Genomic DNA, 22,021 nt, shown 5'->3' with positions numbered 1-22,021 from the left:
TGTGAATTGTAGTCCCAAACATCCGGGGGGGGGGAGAGTTTGCCTATCCCTGACCTAAATCTCCCATCATGTAAACCATCCTGGATCTGAGGACAAAGGTGGGATGGGATGGGAATTCAATTAATCACTTTTTACTGGGTTGGCACTGGGAACCAGTGTCCAGAAGGGTGGACTACAACCAATTACTCGCAGTGTCTGGGTGCAAGGTACAGTTAGCTGTATTTCTAATCCAGTAAGACAGTCATAGGTGCTTGATTTCCCAGCTCTGCTGCTGAGATCTTTCAACAGAAGATGAAAGTGTTTACCTTCTGTGTTCAGCAAGCTACAGTGAGCCTTGGGGGTCATACACTACCCTCTCCTCTGGTGTGACCGCAAGGAAGAGATTAGAAACTTCTGATTTCACTTGATCACAATTTAGTGTGTCACCTAAACCCTAAACTGTGGTTTGTTGTTGTTTAGTCGTTTAGCCATGTCCGACTCTTCGCGACCCCATGGACCAGAGCACGCCAGGCACTCCTGTCTTCCAGTGCCTCCCGCAGTTTGGTCAGACTCATGCTGGTAGCTTCGAGAACACTGTCCAACCATCTCGTCCTCTGCCGTCCCCTTCTCCTTGTGCCCTCCATCTTTCCCAACATCAGGGTCTTTTCCAGGGAGTCTTCTCTTCTCATGAGGTGGCCAAAGTATTGGAGCCTCAGTTTCAGGATCTGTCCTTCCAGTGAGCACTCAGGGCTGATTTCCTTCAGAATGGAGAGGTCTGATCTTTTTGCAGTCCGTGGGACTCTCAGAGTCTCCTCCAGCACCAGAATTCAAAAGCATCAATTCTTCAGCAACCAGCCTTCTTTATGGTCCAGCTCTCACTTCCATACATCACTACTGTGGTTAAATGTCCACTATGGCTTGTTTAAAGAAGCTAGCTTAATAACACCTGCTTTGAAGATTGGCATGGTTCAAACCCAACTCATCATCTGCATCAATGACAGCTTGTTGGTTCAGACCAGTGGTGGGTAATCAAAATGGAAGTGAACGTTTTCTGCTTGTGGCCATGCCGGAAGGGTTTGGGGAATGCTTGGGGGAATGACTTGTTCTTGTCACAATAAACTATGCCTTAGTGTGATGTCATTGAGTTAAAACTGCTCCGCATGTTCCATGAGTGGGACGCTCGACGTGTGTCACCTTTGTTAAATCTTCCATTATATCCATTTCCAAATGTCTCTGCATGGCAGTGTTAGCAAGTGAAAACTCAAAACTCGTCCCCGTGTTGTTCTAATTTAAATTTAGCATGTGTGCTCACCATTCATCTCCTGCCCCCACCCCCAGGAACTAGCATAATCAAAAGGTGAGATGAGCTGTTATCTTCATAACCAACTGGGCCATCTGGTATCCTGCAGTGATTCCATCTGGATATCTTGTTCCCTCCACAGGGAGCTCACAAAAGAAAATTGCTGGCGTCAGAGGGAAAAAAAGAATTTCTCCCTTCCTTTTCCCCCCACCCGCTGAGACTTTCAGTGCATGTGAAACCTCCAGAGGGGGCTGGCTTTGCTGTGAATAATTAAATTAAGAAACAAAAGAATTTGTTTCCTTTTCTGTGGAAACAGAAGAGCTTTTAAAAAATTTTAATCCTGCTGATCCTATTTGCAGACTTGACGGTATTAATGGTAAAAGAGGAAGCGAAGTGTGTTTGGACATATGCGTGCCTTTAGGTCCTGCGTACTTAAGGAAAGTAGCTTCTGATGTGCAAGATTTTGAGTTTCACAGAAATCTTTGTTGGGCATGAAAGGTTCTGTGGAACCTGAAAGCCTATATAGGAACATAAGAAGCTACCTTATACAGAGTCACACCACGAGGTCCATCTAGCACAGTGTTATCTACACACTGACTGGCATCTCCTCTCTCCAGGATTTCAGACAGACAGCATCTCCCAGAAACTACCTGGAGATGCTGAACTGGGAACATTCTACATGCAAAGCAGATACTTTGCCAATGAGCTGGGGTCCTTCCCACGCTCCTGACTTTACCTGAAACTATCCACCTTGCCAACAAAGGTCCATATAGTTCAAGCTATGGTTTTCCCAGTAGTGATGTATGGAAGTGAGAGCTGGACCATAAAGAAGGCTGATCGCCGAAGAATTGATGCTTTTGAATTATGGTGCTGGAGGAGACTCTTGAGAGTCCCATGGACTGCAAGAAGATCAAACCTCTCTATTCTGAAGGACATCAGCCCTGAGTGCTCACTGGAAGGACAGATCCTGAAGCTGAGGCTCCAATACTTTGGCCACCTCATGAGAAGAGAAGACTCCCTGGAAAAGACCCTGATGTTGGGAAAGATGGAGGGCACAAGGAGAAGGGGATGACAGAGGACGAGATGGTTGGACAGTGTTTTCGAAGCTACCAACATGAGTCTGACCAAACTGTGGGAGGCAGTGGAAGACAGAGGAGTGCCTGGCGTGCTCTGGTCCAGGGGGTCACGAAGAGTCGGACACAACTAAACGATTAAGCAGCAACAAAGCATCCAATAAAAAATAGAATTCTATCTGCATATGTACCTGCCCTTTGGGATCAAGACGGTAGCCACTAATAGAATTTGTGATGTGGGCGGCTGTTTCTTCAAGTGATTTGTGTCGTACTGTAGGACCTGGGGTGGGGTGTGTGGGGTGGAATTTCCTGCATTTAACCATTTCAGTTGACAGAATGCATGTCTCAACATTTGCAGGGCTGCTTCACACAGTGCCTAGTTAAAACTATGGAACTCACTCCCACAGGAGCCACCAATGTGGATATTTAAAAGTGGATTGGGGGAGAGGATTGGGCATGGGAGATAACTCTTGTCAGTGACTACCAGCCATAATGACTGCTCTCTCGTTCCATAGTTGGAGGCAGTAATGCATCTGAGCGCTGTTCTTTTGTTGTAGAGCATTTAGGCAGGTCACCAGCACCTGCCAGCTAAAGGAAAAGCTTCCCTACTGCGTTCTGCTGAATGTATAAACCCCACTTAAGACTCCCTGTTGCTCAGGGCCAATATAAACCTAAGGCACAGTAGAATATAATGCTTTGAATTCCTAGTCCCATGGACGCTGGAGAATTTTCCGGCTTCCCTCAAAAATGGTGCATCATAGATAAATAGAACCTCCATATGCAGTGGCAGTCTGCAGCCGAGGCCACACAGCAAGGTAAAAGGCCATCATTTTCCATAACCTGCTGTGTTGCCTAGAAACATCCAGCGAGCTGCTGTTAAAGAATTGGATGACTATTGGTCTGATCCCACAAGGCAGCCCCGGCGCTTGAGCCTCGGCAGTGTGACCTTTCAGAAGATGATTGCTTTGAGCCTCGTGTTTCTCTGTGGCTCTCCTGCAGTGCTCTTTGCTTTCCTCCCGCCCAGGTGTCTATGAGAGAAGCCGAGAGCAGATGATCAAGAAGACGTGTGAGGCAGTGGTCCTGGGAACCCTTCATCCCCGTTCCTCTATTACGGTTGTGCTTCAGGTAGTCACAGATGCCGGCTCTGTATCCTTACTGTGTATTATTATTATTATTATTATTATTATTATTATTATTACCTGCCCTTCACCCTGAGGTCCCAAGGACAGTGATAACAGCTAGATTGCTGGCTGGGATTCCCTTGAGATCTTGTGCAACCCCAGTTTTAAAACATCTGTACCAGTTTCCGGTTCATTTCTAGGCCCAATTAAAGATGCTCATATTAGTCTTTAAAGCTGTAAATGACTCAGGCTCCAAATACCTGAAAAGCCACCTCCTTCCCTCTTAGGTGATGAGATCAACCATGGGTAGGCAAACTAAGGCCCGGGGGCAGGATCCGGCCCAATCACCTTCTAAATCCGGCCTGCGGACGGTCCGGGAATCAGCGTGTTTTTACATGAGTAGAATGTGTCCTTTTATTTAAAATGCATCTCTGGGTTACTTGTGGGGGGCATAGGAATTTGTTCACACACACCCCATCAAAATATAGCCTGGCCCTCCACATGGTCTGAGGGACAGTGGACCAGCCCCCTGCTGAAAAAGTTTGCTGACCCCTGAGATTGACAGAGAGGGCCCTTTTGATAGTTGGAGGGTGGTGCCCCCTAAGTTGTGGAACTCCCACCCCACAGAGGTGCATCTGACACCTTCATTACAATACAGCTTTCAGCAAATGCTGAAGACCCACCTCTTAGCTCTGGCCTTTAACACGGAAGACGCATGTTTTCAGGACCCACCATATATCCGTGATGGCAAGTCACTTCCAACTGTTTTTAATGTTGTGTAACACTGTGCAGGATATTAATATTGTGTTGCAACTCACTTTGAGGCCTTAGACCGGTGATATAATAATAGTAAATGACCCTAACAATAGTAATTTAAAATACAACATTGAAAACGGTTTGAAGCAACCAAAAATTACTGAAATATGGTGGCTCCTGAAAATACAGTGGTACCTCGGGTTACAGACGCTTCAGGTTACAGACTCCGCTAACCCAGAAATAGTACCTCGGATTAAGAACTTTGGTTCAGGATGAGAACAGAAATCATGTGGCAGCAGTGGGAGGCCCCATTAGCTAAAGTGGTGTCTCAGGTTAAGAACGGACCTCCAGAATGAATTAAGTTCTTAACCCGAGGTACCACTGTATGCAATTCAGGTGTCAGAGGCACCTTCAGCGTTTGACTGAAATAGGATAGCGAAGCTGCTGGATCCACTTCTGTGGGAAAGAAGTTCCACAACTTAAGAGGGCATTCTCTGTGGCAGCCGCAGCGAAGAGGCGAAAGTCTCTCTCATGAAAATGACCAAAGAGGCAGAATGGTGCACTTTGCTTTGCGGTCTGTCTGTCTCTCTCTCTCTCTCTCTCTCTCTCTCTCTCTCTCTCTCTCTCTCCCACACATGCAGACACACCTCTGCTCAGGCTCCCATCTGACGGCGATTAAAGGTAGACTTCGTACCAGGGCACCTTGTCAGATTGTTCTAGCAGTTACGGAGGTAATGAGTGCAAATTGCTGCGAGCGATCAGGAAGTCTTTATTGCTAAAGCGTCTGAGATACAGATGGCCTCAGATGCTGGATTGTTTTTCAGTCATGGGGGTAGAGGAGCGGTTCCTGGGGAAGAAAGTCCTGAAGCCACAATTCCAGGGCAGTTGCCCTTCAACAGAGACGTGCCAATATTGCACCTCTGAGTCAAACCAGGCCAAGGTTTCCTTGAACTTGCAATTACTCTTTCTGAGACTATTCCCTTCTGTAAGGGCTGGGGGACCTGTGGGCCTCCAGACGTTGGACTCCCAACTTCCACCAGCCCTGCCAACAGTCAGGTGTGATTGCCAACTGCACCACAATGTGATCTTCTTAGTCCTTTGTCTATAAAATATGGGTTCCCCTGGGGCCTTTCCCTGTGCAAGAAGACCTCCTCATCGGTTTTGGGAAAATGTTGTCTTCTGCTGTGTAGCATTCTGGCCAGCGAAACGGTGAATGAGGCTTAGGGCAGGATCCAACCTCTGGCCTGCCTGAGAGGAAGGATTGTAAGGCAGTGGCAGGGACAATGCTGATTCTTTCAGCCACTCATATGTTGGAGGAAGCGTGAAGTGGTTTAAGTCCCATGCTCCTTCTTAGAAGCATTTTTCCTCTTGTGGAGGAGCCTAGCTCTTCCCCGCTGTCCGAAAGCCCTTCACCCGGTATCCAACAACATCTGGAGGGCGTCAGGTTGGCAAAGGCACCTTGCAAGGGTTTGCGCTGGTGGGAGAAATGAAAGTAAACATGCAGCTGTTAAGGCCAGCAGGTGGCAGAAGCACTTAAAAAAAAAGAAGTATTATTGAAACACGGCTGTTTTAGGCTGTGCAGCTCAGTTCTTAGGAAGCTCATTTCTCTGCAAAGGGCAGGGGTGGGCCAATTAACAATTCTGGGGCCAAAAGTTCCTCAGCACCCACAGATTCCTCCCCATTGTCCTGCAGCCATATTCATGCAAAATTCTGTAATGTCAACATCCTGCTCAGCAGGCATCCAACTTGAAAGCAGGTTGGTGGTGGCTGATGGAGCTCCCTCTTTTCCCCAAACTGCTGTATCCAAGGAAGAAAGAGATGATTTAGAAATGGAGGGAGGAATCCACCCTTCTCTTCTTTGAAAGCCCGTTTTGAAAATGGTTGGGGTGGACAGGGGTGGGGTGGGGGTTGTGGAGAGCTGTTCAGCTTGCTTGCATACTTCCCTGTTCCTCTTCCGCTCCACCCGTCGCATCCATCTACCCATTTTATGGATGGATTGGAGGGAGACTGAGAGTGAATAATGAGGAGGACGGTGGTCGGATCTAGCCCAGGATTGCTGGTTGCTGATCCCTGATCACAGATGATGGTATTTTATGTGAGCAAAAGTAAATAAATATTATGGTATTGCACATTCTGCCGTATAATTACAAGTAATCTTTCCCCCCAGCTCAGTTTAAACAGAAATCTATAGGTCATACGTCTCAGATGCCATTAACTTAAGTGGAGTCTCTGGTCGAGGTGGTTCCTTGTGCTAATCTGCTTCTGGCATAATCAGGATAGTGAATGTGGACAAAAACTGCAATTAAGCAGACAATGGAAGTCATAGGGGCCAGACAGAAATGGGCTAAGGAAGGAATATCTTCTCTGTGGTACATTAAATCGGTTGTCTTTGCTGGATGCATCTGCCAACTGGGTTTGTGGCTGCCATTGGTGTTCAGCCTAATAGCATTCCAGCCAACTAAGAGCCATTAATAAAAGCTTGAGGGAGGGAGAGAAATATTAGCTTCTGCCAGGTGTTATGCGGAAAGGAGAAATGGGGCTGTTTTCTGGCTGATCACAGCAATTCTTCTTGGGATGCAGGCATTTTGAATTAGGGAGCGAGTGTGGATTTTGGCCAAATGCAGGAAAATCTTTGTACCCCCCCCAAGTCCAAAAATAAAAATAAAAATCCCTGTGGCATATATAACAGCATTTGCTTCAATACCTTTTCCTGCATCTCATCAGCAGGGTGCTTAATCGTCTTATACAGCTCAAACCTAGCCCACTTTAAAAATCTTGGATTTTATTTTTTGCAAAATCTTGTGACATCAATAGGATGCCCATTCTTTAGATAGTTACATTTAAAAAAATCCAAAAGGTCCAGAAAGTTCTGTTGGAAGTAGGTTAGGGAGGGGGGTGGCTGTGATTTGGGGGGCTGTTCTTCCCCCCCACCCAAGTTTCATAATTTATATCGTGCCTTGAGAACCAGGAAGTCGTCCCAGCTCTGCAGATAAGTAATCCTGATCAGTAAACCTATCTGGCTGCTTGCTGCTGTGTCAGATATTTGAGGGATATCTAGAATTCATTCTAGGATTATCAGCTGCATCCCAGCTATCAGTGTCCCAGGGCAGCTAGGCCACGGGGTCGTAATTGGCAGATTTCCACCCGTTTCCAAAGTGGCGCAGTTTATCTGTTTGTTTCTTCCGGTGACAAATGACAGCGCTGCCGTTTCTGACGGAGCCTCAAATGCGGCGCGGGAGAGATTAACTCCGGGTGCCGCGGTGTTTTATCAAATCTGAATATACAGTGGCTCGGAGGGAATTAATGCAGTTTCGTTTAGAGAGCGATGAGTACTTTCATTTCGTCTGCACTAAGGTTGTCTGCCTGGATCCATGGCCCCTCCAGCCTGGCAGTGGTGGGGTGGAGAAACACAGAACCTTCTTCCCTGCAAACTTAATCAGGTTTCAATCCCGTATTTTTTCCTCTATAAGACTCACTTTTTCCCTCCTAAAAAGTAAGGGGAAATGTGTGTGCGTCTTATGGAGCGAATGCAGGCTGCACAGCTATCCCAGAAGCCAGAACAGCAAGAGGGATTGCTGTTTTCACTGCGCAGCGATCCCTCTTGCTCTTCTGGCTTCTGGGATTCAGAATATTTTTTTTCTTCTTTTCTTCCTCCAAAAACTAGGTGCGTCTCGTGCATCTTATCGAGCGAAAAATACCGTAATTAAGATTCCCGACTGGCTCTGTACCCTAACATTTGAGATGGAGGCTAATTTCCTCATCACATTGGCTTTGAGAAATCCCGTGAGGCAGGAGGGGGAAGCCATGGGAAACAGGACTTGTGAGGAAGGCTGACTTGCCCTGGGCCATCCTGCGCCGAAGATGAGCAAAGCACAGAGATGTCTGATGCTCAGTCCTTGGGGTTGCAGTAACTCTGTAGGGTATCTCTGAGGTCTCCAGAGTCTTGCCAGAAACTGCTTGCCAGTTAAAAAGGTTAAGGGACCCCTGACCATTAGGTCCAGTCGTGACCAACTCTGGGGTTGCGGTGCTCATCTTGCTTTAATGGCCGAGGGAGCCGGCGTACAGCTTCCGGGTCATGTGGCCAGCATGACTAAGCCGCTTCTGGAGAACCACAGCAGCGCACGGAAATGTCATTTACCTTCCCACCGGAGTGGTACCTATTTATCTACTTGCACTTTGACGTGCTTTCGAACTGCTAGGTGGGCAGGAGCTGGGACCGAGCAATGGGAGCTCACCCCGTCGCGGGGATTCGAACCACCGACCTTCTGATTGGCAAGCACCACCTGCGTCCCACCGCTTGCCAGTTAACCCTCTTGTAAATGTCCTGCCGCTGTTACGGAGCTGTTTCACACCTGAGAGCTAAATGAGACCGCTTGTGGGTGCAGCTTGGGAGGTGGGTCTCTTGGCACCCAGGAAGGCTGCAGCACATGGCAGTGCCCTCCCAGAGCCATGCACAGAGCATCCTTCCCCTGGAGTCCAAGCTCAGCTCCTACCTGTTCTGTTTACCTACTGACGAACCGGGATCTTTCTAGCAGGCTTGCTGACCCTCTCCCCCTTTCCCATTCGCTGCTGTTGTTCGCCCCTCTGAAAGAATAGGATGCTAGACTAGATGAGCCTTTGGTATGATCCTGCAGGGCTGTTCTTGATTTCCTAGGCCTTCTCTTGTGGTGCGTGACGGCTGCAGTTTCATGAGCCCTTCTCCGTGTGCCTCCTCCACACGAGGGTGGCAGCATGAGAACGGTGCCTTTTCTGCGTTGGCTCCCTGTTTGTGGGATTCTCTCCCCAGGGAGTCTCGCCTGGTACCTTACTTACATATCTTTCAGTATCAGCTTGGTCTCCAATTTCCATATGTTCGTGTACTAAAAGTCCTCCCTGCCCTAGCGGCTAGTTCTTAGCCATGGCAGCTAAATGAATCCTCTGTGTTCAGAGACAGTTTACCTCCCTGTACCAGATGCTGAGGACAAACCGCAGGAGAAAGCCTGTGGTGCCCTGCTTGCGGGCGTTCCCAGCGGGGCATTTGGTTGGGAGCACAGGTGGCTAATCTGTGGCCCTCTGGATGCCCTTGGACCCCCAACTCCCATCATCCCTGGCAAATCGTCAGGGATAATGGGAGACCAGCAACCTGAAGGGCCGCCTCTCCCCATATAAACCGTTCTGGACTCTGCATTCATCATCTGAGGCCCTTCTCCGTGTGCCTCCTCCACACAAGGGTGGCAGCACAAGAACGGGGCCTTTCCTGCAATGGCTCCCTGTTTGTGGGATTCTCTCCCCAAGGAGGCTTGCCTGGTGCCTTCCTTACATATCTGTCAGTACCAGGCAAAAACATTCCTCTTTAGCCAGGCCTTTGGCTGATTAATATTCTGCAGCCTTTTACATGTGTGTGGTTTTTTTTTGGGGGGGGGGCATTATTGTTTCCTTGTTGTAACTTTTACCTTGTTTTGTGAACCGCCCTGAAATCTTGCGATGAAGGGAAGTACAGGCATACATCATGTTACGTTTGCTTCAGGTTGAGTTCCTTCCGGGTTTTGCTGCACGCGCAGACGTGCAAAATGATGTCACGTGCATGCGCAGAAGTGGCGAATCGCGACCTGCGCAGAAGCGGTTTGCGTTCCTTTCAGGTTGCGAACGGGCCTCCGGAACGGATCCCATTCGCAACCAGAGGTACCACTGTATATGAATCAAATAAACAGATATATAAGTCTGGAGGGCTGCAGGTGAGCCAACCTCAAGGTAGATCTTTGATGTGATCCAGCAAGACATTTCTGACAAAGGATAGGCAATATCCCCCAGAGAGTAGGTTGGTTTGCCCCATGGATTAATGGGACAATTCTGTGTAGCCTGTGCTTGTGCCCTCCTCCCCCCCCCCTCGTACGGCGGGTAGCTATTTCGAGAGCCCGGCCTTGCAGCCCCCTCCTTTCTCCTCTCCAAGCTCCCAGATCCAGCCTCTGATTAGTCTCTTTCCTCCCAAGGCTTTTGCCATCTCAGTTAGTCAGCGCCGGATAACAAGAGCTGCCAGCCCTCGTTTCCATCTGCCACTGAGCATCCCATACGATGCCGGCTGATTAACCTGGAAATGCAGGATGCCAGGAGTGAGAGATACTTTAGACTTCCCCCATGGCTCAGCCATTTTTTTAAAAAAGCAAAACACACACAAAAAACGCCACTGTTCGTTGGGGCCATACAGGGAGGATAACCTTGTGACCTTGCAGGGAGGATAATATTGCAGAAAGGCGCCTCCATCCTTTTGCAGCCTGGATTAAGCCATCATTTGGTTTCTAGAGGGAGGAGAAAACTAAAGGAGCTACCGAACCTGGGCCTGGCTGAAAATGGGGTTGAGGAAAGGCAGGTGGGAAAGAAGAAGCAGGAAATGGATGGAACCAGTTACTGGTTGCCCTGGGCAGAATCCAGTCTGGCGCTAAGGAGATCATTAGGTCAGCATGAGGATTTCAGCCTGTGCAGTGGAAAATTATCCCCCTCTGAACCTCTCCTAGGGGTTCTCCTAACCCTTCGGAGCAGATTTGGGGAGGGAGGGAGGAGGAAAGGCCTGGTGCGCAGGTGGCTATCCTTGTGTCGATGGGACACAGCAGTAAAATTCCTCCTGGTCTCTCTCTACCCTTTTCTGCAGCCGATAAGCCACGTGTTGGAACCAGGTTGCAATCAGCAGGCATTTATGAAACCAAACGGGCCTTAGAGGTCGCGGAATGTTTTCTACCACCCGCAAGCACACGTGTAAAGCTGAAATGTGCATCTGAGACCCTGGTTACCCTGAAACAAGGACAGAGGCGGTGGTAGGCTGCGTTTTCGTTGCTCCCACCATGCTTGACTGGGCTTGGAGAGTTGACATTTTCTGCATTCTTCCAAGCTGCTTCGCCTCCCTCCACCCCAACCTTGTTAGGTCCAGAAATAAGAAACTTGAATACAATCAATCATTGTGTTTGACTGGTTTATCTGTGCTTCTTCTCCATGCTGGTGGAATATCCTGTCTCAGGTTTCATAGAATTGTAGAGTTGGAAGGTACCCCTGTGGCCATCTAGTCCAACCCCTGCAGTGCCGAAATCTCAACTAATGCATCCATAACAGATGGCCACCAAGGGAATCCGTTCCACTGTTGAAGTGGACCCACTCCTTTCCATGAGGCCTGTGGCCTTCCTCGATTTCTTAGCAGCACTTTTCCCAACCTTTTGCCCTCCAGATGTTTGCTGGCTGGGTTAGTGAGAGTGATAGTCCAGAACATCTGGAAGGCACCCAGCTACAGAAGAAGGCTTGCCCTAGCAATTTGTGAAAAATATTTACTGCTGATACCGTAATACCATTATACAGATCTATGGTTTTAAATGCAGTGTAAGGTGGTCTCTATGGGAGTATATTGTATTTAATTATGGGGTATCAGAGTTTTTAGGGGGCTAACCAGGCTGGGATAGCAGGCTTGTTGGTTTCTGAATGTCTGATGTAGATTTTCAATTTTGTTCTTCTGTATGGGACAATGACCATAAAGATTATCGTATCGTATGGTACAAGTGCATTTGGAATACTGTGTGCAGTTCTGGCTGCCTCGCCTCAAAATGGACACGGCAGAGTTGGACAAGGTTCAGGGGAAAAATCGACCGAAATGATCAAGGGGATGAAGCGACTCTCCTATGTGGAAAGGTTGTAGCATATGGGTCTTTTCAGTTTAGAGAAAAGGCAAGTGATAGCTGACATGATAGAAGCTTATAAAATTATGCACAGGGTGGAGAAATAGGATACAGGAAAGCGGTTTTTCTCTCTCTCCTAACACAAGGATTTGGGCACATAGAATGAAAATGAATGTTGGAAGATTCAAGGCAGACAAAAGGATACATTCTTAACGCAGCGCATCATTAAACTGTTGATCTCGCTTCCCCAGGAGGCAGTGATGGCCACGGATGTATGTGGCTTTAAAAGAGGATTGGACCGATTCAGGGTGAAGGCTGTTGATGGCTTCTAGCCATGATAGCTGTTCTCTGCTTCCGCAGCTGGAGACAGAAACACTTCTGAGTACCAGTTTCTGGAAAGCAAAGGAGAGGAGAGGAGGCTCTTGTTTATATATATATATATTATTAGTTTTTTAACATATCATTTTCAACAGTAATTAAACATATTTTTGCATCTTATTCAATTTTTTTGACTTCCATCAATCCTGTCTGAAAATTTTCCAAACTAATCTCTTAGTATGCATTTCTTATCTTTCCTATTACATTTCAAACTCATAACCAATATCTTTTTCTACTTTGTAACACTTCGTATATTTTTTCTCCTTACAAAACTTCTTGTAATCCTACTAGCGTAATTTGTTGATTACAGTTGCTCTTCTACTAATTCATATACTTCTTCCAATCTTCTGTAAATCTCTGGTCCCGCAGGTTTCAAATCCTTCCTGTCATTTTGTTCAATTCTGCATAGTCCATTAATTTCGCCTGTCATTCTTCTTTCCTCGGAATTTCTTCTTGCTTCCATTTATGGGCTAACAATACTCTTGCTGCAGATGTTGCATATAAAAACAATTTAACATCTTGCCTATTAAGGTCCTGACCTATAATACCAAGTAGAAATGCTTCTACTTTTTAAAAAATGTATATTTCAACATCATCTTTGTTTCATGATATATCATTTCCCAGAAGTTCTTTACTTTTTTACATTCCCACCACATATGATAAAATGTTCCTTCTTTTTCTTTACATTTCCAACATTTATTATTGGAGAGGAGGCTCTCGTGCTCAGGTCCTGCTTCGAGTTTTCCTTAGGGGCACCTGGTGGCCATTGTGAGTGCAAGATTCTGGACTAGATGAGCCGCTGGCCTGATCCAGCAGGCCCTTCTTACTTTCTGTGTTGTGTGCCGTTGCAGACTTATTCCTGCCTCCTAACGGACTAGTTTTTTTTCCTTAATAAAACCTCTTCCGCTGCAGCTGCTAGCAAGCTGCTTGAATGCCACCTGCGTGGGTCTGATGGACGCAGGGCTACCCATGAAGTCTTTGTTCTGCGGAGTGACGTGTGCTTTGGACGCGGACGGCAACATCACCCTGGACCCCACAGCAAAGCAGGAAAAGGTGGGTATCCTGATGTCTCAGCAAGGGGGTGGAATGCATTTGCTATTTCTGGTGGCAGGGAGTTCCAGAGACCAACGGTGCACTGATTTGAGGAGAGGTGGGAGGAGGAAATGTGCCTTTTTGTGCCCTTCAGCTTGAAATAAAGAAGGCGAAATTTGCTGGGCTTAGTCACCTTATCGTGGCAGGATTCAGTTCAGTCTAGTAAATAAGATGGCCCAGTGCTCTCTGCGTTGGGGCTCCTGCGTTAATTGGGTAGAAGAGGAGGTTTTTGATAGATGCATCTTTTCAAGCGGCTGTCGTAGCTGTTAACTTACAGATTTGAAAATAAGGGACCAGCAGCCTCGAAAATAAGGGATCAGCAGCCATAATAATAATAATAATAATAATAATAATAATAATAATAATAATAAATTTTATTTATACCCCGCCCTCCCCAGCCGAAGCTGGGCTCAGGGCGGCTAACAACAATCAAAATAATCCAACATTCTAAAAACCTTTCAATATAAAAATTAATTAAAATCAAATTGATGGCAACCATTAAGCAAAATTCTGTGCAGATTGCCAGAGGAGGGGGTCAGGCTGCACCCTGACTAAAGGCCTGGTGGAACAGCTCTGTCTTACAGGCCCTGCGGAAAGATGTCAGGTCCCGCAGTGCCCTAGTCTCTTGTGACAGAGCGTTCCACCAGATTGGAGCCACGGCCGAGAAAGCCCTGGCTCTAGTTCAGGCCAGCCTAACCTCTCTGTGTCCTGGGATCTTCAGGATGTTTTTATTTGCAGACCGTAAGTTCTTCTGTGGGACATACCAGGAGAGGCGGTCCCGTAGGGGATTTGCAGAGCACAGGTATGTTCAACCTCTGAGCCCCTCCGAGCCAAAGGCAGAAAGCCCAGCCAGCAGCCAAACGAAGCCTCAAGCGGTGGTTCCCACAGCGCAGCAACCCGGCAAAGGGGATGCAGCAAGGAAAACCACCGTCACTCTCCGCTGGGAAGCGCTGAGCAAAGGCGAGTCCCCAGGCAACGCAGCCGATTTGATCGGCACAAGGCATGCAAGCTCCGCCCCCCAGTCGTTCTTAGACTCCTTATTAGGTGAGCAACGCAGCCGAGCAACACAGCTGGAGCCTCCCTCCTCCCTGGCTGGCAGGAAGGGAGGGAGAGGAGCTGCTTCCTTTGAAACCCGGGAAATTTAAGGGACATCATCAGTAAGGGACAGCAGCGGGACACGGCGCTGGGATAAGGGACTTTCCCGCCAAATAAGGGACGGTTGACAGCTATGGCGCCTGTATTGCTGCAGTGCAACGTCGCCCCTCTGAAAGATCAGGGGAAGGGCGTAACCCAGTGGCAGAGCAGCTGCCTTGCAAGCAGAAGGTCCCAGGATCAATCCTAGATAGGGCTGGGAGAGATTCCTGCCTGGAACTGGAGAGCTGATTCCAGCTGGTGTAGACAATACTGAGCTAGATGGACCAATGGTCTGGTTCGGTATAAGGCAGTTTCCTCTGCTCCTGAAATTGGCCTGGATGGTAGGTGGGGACTGGATGCGTGTGAATGACGCCTGGGCCACAGCATCCCTCCAGGTGAGTGCTGCCTACTAAGGTGAAGGAGGACGGTGGGCTCCCACAGGTGGGTCCAGTACTTGCGGGCAGCTGGCTCCAAGCACGTTCTGGAGATCTAGCCAGGCAGCTGGTGCCCTTGTACCTCCCCTTTGGGGAAGATAGTTTTGAGATTTACCTGCGCGTGTCCTGGCATAAGATAGCCTACTGCTCTGGCTGGGGCTGATGGGAATTGTAGTCCAGAACATCAGGGGAGAGGGAACCCAGTTGGGGAGAGACAGAAAAACAGAGCACCTGTGTTTCTTTGAAATAATAATAATAATAATAATAATAATAATAATAATAATAATAATAATAATTTTATTTGTATCCCACCCTCCCTGGCCAAGGCCGAGCTCAGAGCAGCTAACATCATAAAAACAGCACAATATTCAAAAATACAGACATCAATTAATTAAAATGCACCTTAAAATTCATTCAGACGAGTTAAAATCTGAGTAGGTGGCAATTATCAGGTTGGAATTGAGAGTGGATGTAGAAAGGGGGAATGCAAAAGCCATGAGAGCCAGACGTTTTGGGTTCTGGTTTCCCCACCATTAGCAGGGAGATGAGGTTAGCCGTGAAATCTCTAACCCTGGGGGCTTCTGGGATCCCACCCACAGCTGCGGCAGGGAAAGAAGGTCCTAGGTCGTAGGGGATCTCTGGTTTTTGGCTAGGCTCCCATTCACCCAGGTTGCCTTCACGCCCCACTTGCCATCCAGCAGGCGCACAGTTGGCCCGGTGCCACGTGCCACAGAAGGGATGGAGACCTATCGTTCGCTCCTTTATCTGCTCGGGTGGGTAATTGCTTATGGTGACCTGACAGGTCAATAGCTCTCGCTCTCTCTGCCTCCCTGTCCCCTGCCGCTTGGCCCTCGCTGCCTTTCCTAATGGCTTTGCTCCTTTTTATCGGCCAGCGGATTCAGTCCATCGCCAGCTGCCTTCTCTACCCAGGGCTCCCCTTAATCAACTGCAATTTGGCTCTGTCTGCTGCCTATTCTCTCTTGAAAGCTTTCCCCAGAAAGATCACGGTGGGCCCCCAGTTTTTAACATAGCACGTAATTTAGTTCTGTGCATTGCCAGCCCAAAGATGGTCTGTTTGGCTTGCAGACAGTTAAGAGCAGGGAGGAGGCGTGCAGATCCAAGTACCGTAGCATTCTCTGCCTGGATGAATCATGCAAGCCATTTTTTTTTTAAAAAACGCACCTTCCAGTTTTCTGCCGTATAACCAAAGGACATTTTCTCCATTTCTCATTCCAGTAATGCCTTGGGGGAAATTCAGAAGGTGAAGCCAATTAGGTGCAAGAATAATTTAATGAATAATTCCCAGTGTGTTTCAAATATCTTTATCAGGGGAAATTTATTCCACATTTAAATAGATGCAAAGTTGCATCTCCTTCTAGAATTTCGTTTGCAGGGGGAAGAATGTCTCCAGGCATAACTGATGACCAATCCAGTCTTGAAACTGTGCCGTGTCTCACACAGTATCTGCAGAAGATTATATTTTTATATTCTGCAGTAATCCAGAACAGCACCCTAACTTTATCCCTAGGCAAGCACTGAATGCTTGTTCTTTTTAAGGGGGGAAATCCCATCCTCTGTCACCCTAATTCTGAGGACAACCAGATGGTTAACTGACCCAGATTATGCTTTGTTATTTTCTTCACTTCTCCACCATTATATATCTGTAAACTGACTAGCGCTAAAAGTTGGTTACAAATTATAAGCAGTCACAAGAACAATTCACATAAGTAAATCAATTCAGCAGAAGAAACTAAACTGAATTAAATTGCCGAACATGTAAACACCAGCAGGAAAACAGCAAAACTTAAATAGGCCAGCTCTGATTTAATCAGCCAGATTCAGACAGCAGAACATTGAACAGAAAGCTCAAGAGAATTAAAATAGTCTTCCTAGTTGCCTTAACAGTAACAACTAAGTCACCAAGTGGACATTTTTGGGACATTTTTGTACAGTCACAGTTGCTACCGCAGAAAATGCCGTATCTCAAAAATGGCTTGAGATTGAGAGGTGGAAAATTAAAAATTTTAAAGTCATATATTCAGTTGCCCATCACACTTCTCAAATCTAGAGAAGCACCTTTGATGCTGATCCAGTCAGGTGGGGAATTTTCATATGCTTGAAGGGTCAAGGGAGAGGGAAAAGCAAAGACCAGCTAATACACCTTTTTTGAAAGCCTTGTACAGCTTTCTACAACTTTCATGACAGGTCCGTGCTTGTCCCAGGAGCCTATGTTGGTCTGTCCCCACCCTCAGGAATACTCTTCAGTAATGGAGTAATTGGGCCAGTTGCCAGTGCAGACTGAGCTGTATTTCAGCCAGCGAATCTTGGAGACTAGACTTTTGCAATCACACACAGAGGTGGTTGTTGTTGTAGGTAAGAAAATAATTAAGTTGTTTATGGGATAGAAAAGTTCCTAGTTCTAGTCTAACTAGTCTAGAGAATAGCAAGGCAGACATGCCTGCTCCTTTGTCCTCTCAGTTAAAAGATGACCACTCATCTTGCGGTCTGAAAGAGGAGGAGGAAGTTGTGAAACAGGATGCAACCTAAGACATAATCAGTCTGGTTAGAGTGTGGTGCTGACAATGCCAAGGTTGCAGGTTCGAACCCCATAAGGGACAGCTACATATTCCTACGTTGCAGGGGGCTGGACCTTCCAAGCAGTGATTCTATGAAATGAAAACAAAGAGAGAGAGAGAGAGAGAGAGGTCAGCTCAAGAGGTTAAAGATATAGGGATGGTCTAGCAATCAGGAGGTCCTTAATGCTCTCTTCCAACCCCCAAGCTTCCAACACAAAGTCCCTCCTGAGTTACAATACTGTATTTCGCTGTTATTATTGTTAACAAGGCTCTTTCAAAAAAGAAAAGAAAAGAAATATCTCGGGAAATGTCCAGGTAGGATTCAGTGCAACTACTTCCAAAGGCATAGTAATTATGCCAATTTAAAGTGCCTGTATTGAGGTTCTAGATGTTGTACAGCTATTCCTTACCCTCTCAGATCCCTTAACCATAAAATTTCTGACTGGGGCCCTGAGCCCAATTTACCACCTTCTAGAGCTGGTTATGGGCTACGGTAAAGGTAAAGGGACGCCTGACCATTTAGGTCCAGTCGTGGCCAACTCTGGGGTTGTGGCTCTCATCTCACTTTATTGGCTGAGGGAGCCGGCATACAGCTTCTGGGTCATGTGGCCAGCAGGACTAAGCCGCTTCTGGCGAACCAGAGCAGCACACGGAAACGCCGTTCACCTTCCCGCTGGAGTGGTACCTATTTATCTACTTGCACACTTTGATGTGCTTTCGAACTCTAGGTTGGCAGGAGCAGGGACCGAGCAATGGGAGCTCACCTGGTCGTGGGGATTCAAACCTCTGACCTTCTGATTAGCAAGTCCTAGGCTCTGTGATTTAACCCACAGCACCACCCGGGTATTGCGGGACATATTGTGGCTCTTATCACATCTGACCGCTGGCCATGTAGGCAAAGACCGCTGGTGCCGCAATACTTGGGAGAGTTAATTGGGTTTACCCATTCTGGCTTACAGATCTTGATAGTACTGTATATCTGCAAACCTCAGGGCTTTTTTTTCTTCTTGCAGGAAGCCCAGTCAGTTCTGACGTTTGCCATTGACAGCACTGAGAAGAAGGTGCTGATGTCGAGCACAAAGGGGACGTGTTCAGTGGAGCAGGTGAGTCTATAATGGCCTGGCCCAGACCAGGTGCATTGAACCTCAACAAGTTCAGATTCCACACCAAAGATTCTCTGTGTATTTACTTATGGCATCTGTTTGTCAGAGTCCACTTTGAATCTTTCAGGAGCATTCGCTGCAGTTGCCAACACACAAGGAACAATTTAAGCAGGATACACGTGCATTTGCTGCCCAACTATGAATGTCAGTGCTGGGAATCGCAGGTGGGCAGAAAACAATTTAAGAAGGGTGTTGATAAGCTGGAACATGGGTAGGCAAACTAAGGCCCGGGGGCCGGATCCGGCCCAATCGCCTTCTAAATCCAGCCCGCGGACAGTCCGGGAATCAGTGTGTTTTTACATGAGTAGAATGTGTCCTTTTATTTAAAATGCATCTCTGGGTTATTTGTGGGGCATAGAAATTTGTGCGTTTTTTTCTTCCAGAATATAGTTTGGCCCCGCACAAGGTCTGAGGGACAGTGGACCGGCCCCCTGTTGAAAACGTTTGCTGACCCCTGTACTGGAAGGTGTGCAGAGGAGGGCAACCAAGATGATTGTTGTTGTTTAGTCGTTTAGTCGTGTCCGACTCTTCGTGACCCCCTGGACCAGAGCATGCCAGGCACTCCTGTCTTCCACTGCCTCCCGCAGTTTGGTCAAACTCATGCTGGTAGCTTCGAGAACACTGTCCCACTACCTCGTCCTCTGTCGTCCCCTTCTCCTTGTGCCCTCCATCTTTCCCAACATCAGGGTCTTTTCCAGGGAGTCTTCTCTTCTCATGAGGTGGCCAAAGTAGGGGTCTGGAAACTAAGCCTTACAAAGAGCGCTTGAAGGAGCTGGGGACGTTTAGCCTGGAAAAGAGGAGACTGAGAGGAGATATGACAGCCATCTTCAAATATCTTAAGGGCTGTCAGATGGAAGAAGGAGCATGCTTGTTTTCTCCTGCTCTGGATGGTAGGACTCATGTAGGCTTCAAGTTGCAAGAAGGGAGATTCTGGCTAAACATCAGGACACTACGAGCTGTCTGACAGTGGAACAGTCTCCCTTGGGAAGTGATGGACTCTCCTTCATTGGAGGTTTTTAAGTAGAAGTTGGATGGCCATCTGTCATGGATTATTTAGTTGAGATTCCTGCATTGGGAATTTTCTTGGGGGTCCCTCTATGATTCTTTGACCTGCTTTCGGGCATCTGATTGGCTACTGTGAGACCAAGATACTAGCCCATCCTTTAAGGGCCTGGCCTGGGCTCTTCTTACCATCCTTCTGAAAGCAACAGCTTGGCTGATTTGCCCTCAGTTAATAAAAGCAAAGGGACGCGAGTGGTGCCTAGGGCTTGTCGATCAGAAGGTCGGCGGTTCGAATCCTCGCAACGGGGTGAGCTCCCGTTGCTCAGTCCCTGCTCCTGCCAACCTAGCAGTACGAAAGCACATCAAAGTGCAAGTAGATAAATGGGTACCGCTCTGGCGGGAAGGTAAACGGCGTTTCCGTGTGCTGCTCTGGTTCGCCAGAAGCGACTTAGTCCTGCTGGCCACATGACCCGGAAGCTGTACGCCAGCTCCCTCGGCCAGTAAAGCAAGATGAGCGCCGCAACCCCAGAGTTGACCATGACTGGACCTAACAGTCACGGGTCCCTTTACCTTTTAATAAAAGTAAAGCACAACCCCGAAGTAAATAATAGGAATTGTAGTTCAAAGCAGAGGATTCAGGTTGAGGGAGGAGGCTGCCTTTAAACTTTTAAGGCCGGTCCTCCAGGACAACAAGTTGCTTCTCTGGGCTGCAGACAATCAGGCTTTCTGTGCAGAATTGCTTTGCCGAGGCTTTCAGGTGACCTCTCTGCTGTAAACGGCTTCTCACTTCCATTCCCATTCGTTCTTGGTTCAGAGTTAATTTCTCATTCTTCTGCCTTCTTTGATGCAACCCTGATTATGCTGCTTTATTTATCCTGCACTCTCAGGCACTTGCAGAAATATTTTTAGCATCTGCTTGCTTGGGGGGTGATATTGATGGATTGCATTTATATACTGCTTTTCAGATAAGGCGCCCAAGGCAACTTAAAGAATAAAATGCTGTGTGTGTGTGTGTGTGTGTGTGTGTGCATTTCAAGAGCTGATGGCATGAGAACCAAAACTTGGGCTGTCCTCTTCTGCCTCCTCTCAGGACACATTGAGCAGACCTGAGTTTATGGGATTCTGCTGCTATCCTGCACTGGGAGCACTTAGCAGCCTGAGATTACTACACTTGGCAGTACCTTTTCAGTGCCAGGTAAAGACTTAAGGGGAAAAAAGAGAGATCACCCAGGCCTGTTTAATTGTGGCTGTAGTTAAACCTTGGTGCCTTTTCTCTCTTTGTTAAGCTGTCTTCTCTATACAGTTGCTCTGGCTCAAAATAATAAGTGGGGAGAGAGATAGAGAGAGACTGTGCTGCATAATGGTTAGAGCATGGGTAGGCAAACTAAGGCCCGTGGGCCGGATCCGGCCCAATCACCTTCTAAATCCGGCCCACGGATGGTCCGGGAATCAGTGTGTTTTTACATGAGTAGAATGTGTCGTTTTATTTAAAATGCATCTCTGGGTTATTTGTGAGGCATAGGAATTTGTTTATCCCCCCCAAAAAAAAATATAGTCTGGCCCCCCACAAGGTCTGAGGGACAATGGACCGGCCCCCTGCTGAAAAGGTTTGCTGACCCCTGGGTTAGAGTTTTGGACTAGCACCTGGGAGAGCAGGGGTTCAAGTCCCTACTCTGTCATGAAGTTCACTGGGTGACTTTGGGCTAGTCACCATCTCTTAGCCTAACCTACTTCACAGTGTTGTTGTGAGGATGAAATGGGAGGAGGAGAAGCATGTACAGTACCGCCTCGAGATCCTTGGAATATAAAGATGGTATTTAAATGTAATAAATAAAACAAGGAAAAAAATGTGGCATTAAGTTAAAACCACCAGACCCATTCTGATTGTTCGTGGGACTCTGGCCATCGCTTGGCTTCTGTATACTGTGTTGATAATAATAATAATTTTTTTATTATTACGGTCGGAGACCAGCTTACACTGGGTTGACGTTTGAGTGCTTTCTCCTCCCAGCCCTTGGGTGCCGTTCTGTTCTTTCCTCATCGACATTCGGGCGATGGCTTTGCCGTGCCTCACCTTGTGGTGGTGGTGGGGTGTCCATGGCACACTCAAGACAGAGGTGGTCAATTACCATGGAAACTGTGGCTCAGGTGATATATTGCCTGGAGTCCCAGGCTCTGCTTCCCTCTCGCCCTTTTGCCGTGCCGTTTTCGCCAGTTGCTCTCTGTGGGGTTTTACTGTGCTTCGAAAGGGGAAAATGCAGCCTGCGGGACCTGCTGCGGCAAATGGCCGCCTCCCTCAGAAATTAATGTATTTTTCGTTCCATAAGACGCACCTGACCATAAGACGCACCTAGTTTTTAGAGGAGGAAAAAATATATA

At 47.5% G+C, this 22,021-nt stretch overlaps 1 protein-coding gene across 1 annotated transcript in view; it reads left to right on the top strand.

Moving 5' to 3' along the window:
- EXOSC5 (exosome component 5) overlaps positions 1 to 22,021 on the top strand; it is a 39,820-nt gene that overhangs the window by 4,161 nt on the left and 13,638 nt on the right. Inside the window, exons 3-5 of the mRNA XM_083754321.1 lie at positions 3,377 to 3,498; positions 13,154 to 13,294; positions 18,491 to 18,580. Coding sequence (XP_083610447.1) covers positions 3,377 to 3,498; positions 13,154 to 13,294; positions 18,491 to 18,580 — 353 coding nt within the window. The remainder of the gene's footprint in view (positions 1 to 3,376; positions 3,499 to 13,153; positions 13,295 to 18,490; positions 18,581 to 22,021) is intronic.

The sequence above is a fragment of the Podarcis gaigeae genome (genome assembly GCF_964106915.1).
Source record: "Podarcis gaigeae genome assembly, chromosome: 8".
Lineage (NCBI taxonomy): Eukaryota > Metazoa > Chordata > Lepidosauria > Squamata > Lacertidae > Podarcis > Podarcis gaigeae.
The sequence above is the reverse complement of the archived record's forward strand: the minus strand, read 5'-3'. Positions and strand labels throughout refer to the sequence as shown.